The sequence below is a fragment of the Astatotilapia calliptera genome, chromosome 23 (assembly GCF_900246225.1).
Source record: "Astatotilapia calliptera chromosome 23, fAstCal1.2, whole genome shotgun sequence".
NCBI lineage: Eukaryota > Metazoa > Chordata > Actinopteri > Cichliformes > Cichlidae > Astatotilapia > Astatotilapia calliptera.
Window position 1 is genome coordinate 26,635,653 of NC_039323.1, and position 9,893 is coordinate 26,645,545.

Sequence of the window (9,893 nt, forward strand, 5' to 3'; positions counted from 1 at the left end):
TATAATATTTTAGTCTTCCAAATGTTTTGCACTGCACAGCACAACAATCTTAAATGACAAGTTGAATAACACAAAAAAATCATCTATACAGTATCAATAATTACAGTCTAGAATCTTTCCCTTATTGTAAAAGGACATACGTCCATTAATGTATGACATTTTAGATCCTCCCATCAAAGTACAGTCAGATTCTTTCCGTCAGTGTACAGTGACATTCTAGAACATTTCCATCAATGCAGTTAAATTCTAAAATATTTCCCTTTGTGTACAATGAAATTCTCTTTGTTAATGTACAGTGAAATTCTATAATCTTTCCAATATATTTTAGAAGCTTTCTATTAATAGTCAGTGACTTTCCAGAATCTTCCTGTTAATGTATAATTACGTCTTTTCGTTGATGTTAAATTATGTTCTAGAATTTTCAATTCAGTACAACTTCAATTCCTCCTGAAACTGCAATAGTCAGTAGTTTATCTTAGCTTAGCGTGATTTATAGTTCAAAATAACCCTTCTTTATCTCATACTGGACCCTGTCTTAAGGGGAAAATGGGGGGGGGGACGGGGACAAAAATAACGGAAAACTGAAACTGAGTATTTAGACCTGAGGCCTGATCTTTTTCTCTTTTTTTTTAAGCTATTTGTTCATTTCGCTGTAATCACCAACATCCATTTTAGAGAGAAACTTATTATTCGTGCTTTGAGACAGTAGTTGTAGACTCCTTTGGGTGGCAGCATAGGCCAGAAATTTTTGAAGCAGCCCTGGAGGGATTCATTTGAATGATGAGGTTTTCAATTTTTGAAAGTTGGACAATCACAGTAAAGCAGTGAAAACACATTTATTTGGCAGTGTTTTTGCTGGGTCTGCTTTAATTGGTGGTCATGTAGCTATTTATCTCAGTGCTGATCTTTGGACTCCTGCTTGGAACCTGTAGGTGGGAACACGACGTTACATGGCTCCCGAAGTCCTGGAGGGCGCAATCAACTTCCAGCGTGATTCATTTTTGCGCATCGATATGTACGCCTTTGGCCTCGTCCTGTGGGAGCTGGCATCACGGTGCACCGCTGCCGACGGTAAATCCACAAGCACTCCAGTCAGGTTTTATCCACACTGTCTTATTTTTATTCCGTCCGAATTTTAACTTTGGACACGTGCACATGTTTCCAGGACCAGTAGATGAGTACATGCTCCCCTTTGAGGAGGAGGTGGGTCAGCACCCATCTCTGGAGGACATGCAGGAGGTGGTGGTGCATAAGAAACTGCGGCCCTGCCTGCGAGACTGCTGGCAGAAACACACGGTGAGAAATTAGAGGAGTGTTTGTTGAAACTGTCCCATAGCTCTTTGATTTATGCAGCATGATTTAAAATGGTTCCCTCTATAGCACATTTAAAAAGAACAGCTGATGTACACCTGAAATAATCAAACAACATATAACACAGGACAAAATGACAGTGAGTAAGAACAACACAAAGTATTATGAACTTTCATTGGATAGTCTCTTCAGTCACTTGCCTGAAAGTTTATAAATAGGTCCCGCCCACTTTGTGCCACTGCAGAGCGCTTCCAGTGTGTCCATGCTCAAACTCCAGAAACCACAACCAGCTGAGATATCGTGGTGCTGTTTGGATAACGTTCGTCTGAACTTTGTTCCACAGGGTCTGGCCATGCTTTGCGAAACCATCGAGGACTGCTGGGACCACGAGGCCGAGGCACGCCTGTCCGCCGGCTGCGTCGAAGAGCGCATCGGACAGATGCAGCGCCAGGCGCCCGTCATCGGCCCCGAGGAGATCGTCACGGTTGTCACCATGGTGACAAACGTGGACCTCCCACCCAAGGAGTCCAGCTTATGATCAGCCAATCAGCCGACGCCAGACGAGCTCTAGCGAAAACACAGATCAACACGAGGGGATAAATGGCCAACCCTGGTTGGTTGGCTTTGTGGGGGGGGGTTTTCTTCTTCTTCTTCTCCTTTGATTTTTTTTTTTTCCTTCCTGTTCTTTTAAGTGCGGGCCGCTGCTCGCATTCAGGAAACGCCCCTTGCGCCCGCCTCACCACATCAGTTGACATCCACCTCATTTTGATAGGCGTGCTTGAGGATTTTAACGTTGAACTCTCTGCCATCCTGAGCGGACTCACTCAGGATGTTTTACCAAGCCACAGCACTGACATGCTGGGACAACACTCTACGGACACTTTGATCATGTATTGTTTTTATATACACATATACATGCAAACGCACGCACGCACACAGACACACACACAGATGTAGGAGGGCGACGTGTTCTGCTCTGAGAAGATTCTTCGGAGAAATTTCACAAAACTCTCGGTGCATTTTAGTGTTAAAAAACAACAAAAGAAGAAAAAAAAAGAAAAGACGAGCGTCCGGCTCTTGATACATTTGCTGTTTTCTCGTGTGTTTTTTTTCTTTTTCTTTTGTTTTTTTTTGGGAGACTATCGTTCTGCCAATAAGCAACGGCTTCTGAATGTTTATAGTGTAATGCTGCTGTACATAGTGTATTATGGACCCAGACAACTTGGTAATCAAGCTTATTTTAAATGGGGGGGGGGGAATGGGGAGGGGGGTCCATTTTCAAGCATTACGACGATAAAAACCATAAACCTCCTTCAACCAGGTATACCTCAGTTCAGATGGACAGTTTTAAAAAAAAATCAGTCCCTCTCTCCCTGGTCATGGTCATCGCTCGCACTTCCTTTACAACCTTTTGGCCCTTCGTCAATCAACAAAGCCTAGACACACACAGACACACACGGCCATACAAACCGTAAAAAAAAACAACACAACTTTTTCCCTTCTTCGTCCCCTTCCTTTCTCTCAGTGTCTACTTCAACTTTCTCCTGTTGGGTTTTTTTTTTTTTTTTTTTTTTTTTTTTTTTTTGCTTCTATCAGATGTTCATGAGAGCGGGATAAACTCATGAACCCCCCCCCCCCCCCCCCCCCCCACCACCACCACCACCACCACCACCCACACCCTGCCCACACCCATGATAATGAAGTTGTCGTTTAAAGTTTTCTTCTTCTTTTTTTTTTTTTTGTTTGCCGTGTCAGCCGTCAGCAGAGAGTAAATACCCATTGCTGACTAGCTTGAATTGGAGTCATGAGATCTCTCTCTGGATTAGCGCTGGGTGCCAGCTGTAATGATACCTTCTCTTTTTCCTTTTTCTTTTCTTTTTTTGGATATTTAATCAGAGATATCAAACTCTCGGGTCATATTCTTGTTCATTCATTGTGAAATAAATTATGTGTTGTTTGATTCTATTTAGAAAAATCAGATTAACAAAAAAAAACAAAAAAAAAACAAGAGGTCACCTGGCATGATTATTTTTAGGAGGTATCAAATTTGAAGTACAGTTTCCAGAGGTACCCAGCCCTACTTTGGAACTGTGCCTGTATTTAGCTGAGCCAGCTTGCTTTTGATTTGATTGCACGCATCTTTTTATTTTTTTTTATTTTATTTTTTTTAATTAAGAGTTTCTGCTCTCTTTGGATACACCTCAGGAATCTTTGCTACTCAACACCACGCCCTCACATCCTCATCTGTCTCGAACTGGAGTACCTCCTCTTTCGCCGAATCTTGCGCCTCCTATGTCTCTTTCTTGCCTCGTCTCCACTTGTTAGGGTTTAGCCGTGCGGTAATAGTTCAGTGTCTTTAGTCGGTTTGAAGAAAACTGTATTAGGTAAGGTTGGTCGATAACTAAAAGGTGGACATAATCTGCTCCCCATTCTTTTTAAGTAGCCAAGCATGAATCACAGTTCAAAATAATCCTTATTCATCTCATCTTCTGAAAGAAACCGTCACATGATAGAGATATTATATTATTATATTAGGACTATCCACTTTTTCTGACAAAGTTCCACCAGTCATTTAATGCCAGATCCCCACAGCATTCATTAGTCATACTGATCTCATTACAACAAAAGGAAAGTTGAATTATCAAGGATGCAGACCACTGAATTAATTCCCACAAAAATGAAGAGAGATATTACTAAAAACAGGAAAAAATATCAACCTGCCCAACCAACACAGTCAACCTGACCTAATGTATCTGTAGAACCAAAAATCTGGTCTATGTTTTAACCACCTTCATTCTGCACTGTTCCAGTTTAGACTTAATTAATTTGTTTTGATGCTTTCTCTTAAGCTTGGCCCACTGCCGTTGGAATTTGAGGGTTATTTCCCTAGGGCCTTGGTAACACAGGCCTAGAAACCAGTTGGTGAACCCATGACAACCAAAACCCTCCTTGTGATTTCTTTGGTTACCTATAGCTTGCAGAGAAGACGCCGACTTATCTGCAAACACTCATTATTTAACCTCTGAGACGTACTAGAAACCAATAATGTTCCCCTTCAAAGTAAAAGTTCTTAGAAACCCCTAAAACCACTTAGCTTGACAGTTTGAAACCCTTGCCGACCCAACCGGCACACTCACACAGCTAACCATGGTTAAATGAGTGGAGACGAGGGGATCTCTCCTTTCTGTCTTTCATCCTGGTGCCATTTCTACATGTCGATATTAGTTAATCTTGTAGATGTCAGGCAAAACGGATGTATCTGTCGTTGTTGCGAAGGCGACAAATGACGTTTTTGAGTCTTTATTTCCTCTGAGGGATATTGAACACTGGTGCCGGCAGACCTGCAGTCTCTCCTCAAGCTTTGGGACGGTTTCACATATCACAGTTTAAAATAAAGCTCTGTGTGCAGTTAGAAAATACTTGGGGAGGGGCATGAAGAAACTTCTTTCTATCCAAACCATTCACATTCAAGACAGTGAGGCTTTCTTTACAGCACTGTATTATGACGTTTTGGTGAGCAAGAGCCAGTAAGTATACAAGTAAAACACTAAGACATTAAATTGATTAGTGATCAGTTGAGCAAAACCTTTCATTTTGCACAAAAAAGTCTGTAATGAAGCTAAATGTTTGGAGAATGGAGATGTGTGCCAACATTTGTACCAATCAGGGCCAAATTGTTTAGTTATCCCACCTAAATCTAGAAGATTCCAAAAAAAGGATCTTCATAGTTGAACTGTAAAAGTTCTTTAAGCAAATTTGGCAGCATAAGTTTGAGGTTATTTCCGCACACCATATTGCAACAACACCGCAAACCTGAAGGAAGTTGAAGCCATCATCTTATTTACATATTGTAGCATGAGTACAATTTTTTGCATCAGTGTCGCTTCCTTATGCTGCTCCACTGCTGTTCAAAAGCACCCGTTGTCCGAGGTCCTCGCAAAGCTTGAACAGTCGGGGACGATCAGTACTGCAAACCCCAGCAGCCCTTCAGTAAGTACTACCTCACTTGCAGGGATTTCTTCAGTATAGAAACTATGGCAAATAAATTAAAATCATAACCAGGTTGCTAAAAAAAATAATTCTAAATGTTCTTGATTTAGGGGAAAGGTTTCAGTTTAGGGGTAAACTTAATTTGTTCCCTGAAGGTCTGACAGACAGAAACAGAATAAGGCTACAAAGAAGCTTCCTCATTTCCACCACAATGTGTTTTCTTGTCCCACAAAGGGAGATTGAACTGCAGAACGAAAAGGATCCTTGAATGACACCAACATAAGGGAAAAACACCAGTATTATTCTTTTTAGTTCCCATGTTTGTGTCCTCAAATGCAAAACCTACTCACCAGTGTTCCAGCAGCCAAGTGGATATCCAAAAACTGCCTCCAAACTGGTTGGTTACCTGCCAAAGTGGTTGACAAATCTTATCAGCCACGAGCAAAGAAACTCGCTGCTGTTTGGTTGGCAGTCACATCCTAAGCACTGTAGGGGAAAGACTTCCGGCTTGAGTTTAAACTGCGCTCAGAGAAACCGACCCAAACCGACAAATACCATTCAGGGATTCAGTACTATGCTTTTCTAAGTTCTAGCGAGTTATATGCAACCAGTGCCGCAAACTACCCTACACTTCTGTAGGATCAGCTGCAGGAGTGAATTTCAATACACACACACACACAAATAACTTGTAGCATTTTATTTTTTTTATCCGTGACCTTGCATATTGATATGTTGTATTTATTTTTTAATTTACTGGCCTGAGGTTTTGGGGATTGGAGCTCGAGTGCAACTCGGAATAAAGTTCTGGCATGAGCTTTGGTTTTTGTTGGGGTTTCAGGGTTTGGGGTGGGTTTTCAGTTGTAATTCAGGAACTACTTTCATTAATTGATTCAAAAAGAAAAAGATATAAACTTTATTCATGCTTCTTTCTATTCAGTCTATGGACAAAATGACCGAGAATGAATGTTCTTCAGACTCCTGGATTCCAGTATTGTGTGTACTTCGATGGATTGAGCCCGGCCCTGTGTAACTTTAGAGGGCTTTGCGTTTGGCTGGTTTCGTGTGATTGTGCCCTGTCCCGTAGAAACTTGCAAAGCCCAGCGTATTTGGACATCCATTCATACACCTCTCGGTTGTACCGGCTCTGTGGTCCATTAGGACCAAACCGACCATCCAAAGGACGATGGGGGAAAAAAAGGTCCTCAAAAACCTCTGGTCCTACCATTGTTTTAGCACCTAAACTTCCAAAACGAAGCAGATATTTGGTTCTGTTTGTCTTCACCTGATCAAGTACCCAATTAAAGCAATTGACGACAATCTCGTCTACCATCCATTGGTTCCCCTCAGGAACCATGCCTGTTCTGACTCCACCAAAGGAGCATCTACATGATGCATTGCTGAACTGAACTTTGAGGATCTGTAGCGTTAACTTCTTGCACTGAAAAGTTAGGAAACTTCACCAAAAGAGCTTCTAAATACGCAAGAATTCGGAACATCTCATTTTAATAGGTGGCGCTTCTAAAATAGTCCAGAATGAACATGGCCCTATGGATCTATAGCTCAAATATTTAAATTTTGTGAGGTAAAGTTTTTCCTCTGGAAATTTTTGGAAAGCATTTGAGACATTTGATGTAGTAGATGTATATTTTTCTTTAAACTAGCAGCTTCTTCTTGAATCTCCTTTATTGGGAAAATTAGCTTCATTGTAGGGGGAAAAGGTAGAATTTTTTTTTTTAATTAACTTTTTGTCTAGAAGAAGCTTTAAAGAATTATTATTCAGTGTCAGTGGTCTTGTGAGCACCCCCAACTGAACCCAGTCACCCAGTTTCTCAGCAATGGGTAGTGAAATGGATCCTGCTAGAGTGATTCAACTTTGGAAGCACCAGTTAATCAAGTCAGTGAAAATGTAATTGATTGGATGTTGTCTCTGTAATGAAGATGCCAGCAGAGATACACCCCACCCCACCCCTGACAAATGCTCATGAGAATCCTCTTGATTGGTAAATGTTCACAAAAGAGGTTGCACAGCTTTCTAGATGGCAACGACAACTGACAGCCTGCAGGGCCTGTTGTACCCAATGTTCTCGCCCTTGCAAATGTTGGTGAACACTAAAAGTGCTGTCATATCCACTGTCCACACTTTGGTGTTTTTTTTAGCTAATAGCATCAGGGGTTTTGTCACCTTTTCAGCTAGTGCAGGAGCTACCAGATTAAATTACACTTTCTGAGTTTCCTGTTTTGATCTCTGGCACTGTTGTGGAGATTGTGTCTTTCGTTCAGGAGGATAGTGCAGCGAGTAGCGAGGCAGTGTTGATATCAGTGTTTGCAAGATAGCTGGTCACCTCAAAAGCTGAGGTGACCAGCTTTGGAAAATAGTCCAGTCATATTCGACCCTCCTGATTTGTATAATTTATCTTCAACTTCAGCCTTATCCTGATGAGGAGCAGTTGACTTGGCGACCTGAGAGGAGTTAAAAGGATGGATCTTTTGGATATTTAAAGGTGTATGGATGGGTCCTGCGCATGTTGAAGCTTTACATGTTTCTACCTTGACTTCCTCCAGCCCAGCACCTCACATTGCTGTGCATATAAACAGTGAAACATTTGTGTCTTGTTGCCCCCACTATTTTAAGCAGTCTAGGATCTGTACAGACATAAATACCTGTATCAACTATATACTCTGAGCTGAATCTTTATAAGTGCGTGTTGAACTTCAGTGTTTCCTCTACATTCATTTATACTTTTCTTGTGTTTTGACTCAGCACCCAGGCCTGTAAAAGTTTCCCTTCACTAAGCTGGAGGCTCATTGGAGTACTTTGTAAGGCAGAAAGAAAACGAATTGTGATGGTTCAGCCAAAGGTGTTCCTCTGGGAGCCTGCTTGGATCCCCTGATGGTTACATTTTAAAAAGCCCTCCAAGCTCTTTAGGAGCTGTTGCAATATTCCCATACGTGCTACTACAATCATCCACTACAGGTTATTTCATTCTAACTTCCCAGTCTCCTCCTTTTTCCTGCTGGTGGTAAAGAGTTTTAGAGGAAACATTGAACTCCATTGACCCCCACCGACCCCCACCGCTAAGACTGTCTTGGCAGTAAGAGAAGTCTGGTTACCAGGCCTGAAATTTCTACAAAAAAACCCCCACAAAACAAATCAAAAAAATAACAAAACAAAAAAAAACAAAAACACTACTTTGACCCCACATTTCTCGAGGCTGTCGAGTTGCAGCGCTTATCCCGGGTCTGCCAACACTGTCTCCAATGCCAGTGATGCTCACAGGTTGTTTAAAGCTGGGAGAAACTGATCAGTCTGAACATGAAACTTCAGTGTGTCATGTTTTAAAAAGAAAAAAAAAATCCTCTCTTCAGTGATGAAAATGTCTTTTTTTCTTTGCTCCTGATACATGTGACTGTGCATTTTATGTTACTGAGAAAAAAATGTGAAAACAAGAAAGAAACTAAGGTCTGCAATTTCAAACTGGAAAGTGAAGTACATCAAACAAACAAACAAAAAAAGAAACAGCCCACTGGGTTTTCCTGAGTAGGAATGAGTCTTTACCAGCTTCAAGGATGTCCTCATCCTGACCTCACAGAAGGGATGAGAGGAAAATCTCTTGAAAAAGTGTTACAGCAGAGGAAACAAACTTCATGAACCCTGTGTACATTATGGCAGAGGAGGCAGGACTGATCCCTGATTAGCGCTGCGACTCTCGGCTAATGTTAGCCGGCCATGGTTTTTATCAGCTGAAGTGATCCACGTGATGTAAATAAATGTGTTTTTAGATTGTGAATGTGTTTTCTTTCCTTTTTTCCCCCCTCTCTGAATCACTGCAGTCTGGAGTTAACTCTTTTTAGAGGCTTGGCGTTTTCCTGGAAACAGTTTGGTTTTCATATTTAGGGACTTTTTAATAAAGGAAAGTCATAAAATAAATTTTGATACATCAGATTTTAAGAGGTAAACCCTAACCAATGCAATTAGGTGTAAGTACACCTTGTTAGTACTAGATTAAGTACTTTTGTCTTAATTCTTTGTTAGCATCACAGTTACTGCAGATGAGAATCTCCTGTTCCACCACATCTCAAATCTGCTCTATTGGACTGAGATATGGTGACTGTGGAGGCCATTTGAGCACAGTGAAGTCATTATGTTCATAAAACCAGTTTGAGATGATCTGAGCTTTTGTGACATGGTGTGCTATCCTGCTGGAATCAGCCATCAGAAGACGGGTACACTGTGTTCATAAAGGTATGGGCTGTGCCTGTGTCATGGCTCTGAACTATGGAGCACAGTCACCTCCTTTCCTCTCATTCAGAGAATTAGATTGGCTCTTCTTAAGGCTGATACTCACAGGTCCCTTCACTCAGTTACAAGCCTTGCTTAAATGCTCAGTGCTCCATGTTTAAGAAAAGGCAATTAAATTGAGGGTGGGGGGCTGGGTTCCCTGTTGGAAACATGAGGCTTATATTTGGATTATAGGCTTATATTTACAGTACAGCATGGCATTGCACACTGAATAAAATCTTTAAAACTGTAGCCACAAATACATAGCATACCATTTAAACAGTTAAAATTAGTAAAAAAAAAAACAACTTCA

General features: G+C 41.2%; 1 protein-coding gene across 2 annotated transcripts in view; it reads left to right on the forward strand.

The window, feature by feature from the left end:
- Positions 1-2,937, forward strand: part of LOC113016711 (activin receptor type-2A) — a 74,176-nt gene extending 71,239 nt beyond the window's left edge. For both annotated transcript variants that reach the window (XM_026159765.1, XM_026159766.1), the window contains 3 exons: positions 933-1,071; positions 1,166-1,296; positions 1,655-2,937. In XM_026159765.1, coding sequence (XP_026015550.1) covers positions 933-1,071; positions 1,166-1,296; positions 1,655-1,849 — 465 coding nt within the window. In that variant the 3' untranslated portion in view covers positions 1,850-2,937. The remainder of the gene's footprint in view (positions 1-932; positions 1,072-1,165; positions 1,297-1,654) is intronic.
- Positions 2,938-9,893: the final 6,956 nt, after the last annotated feature.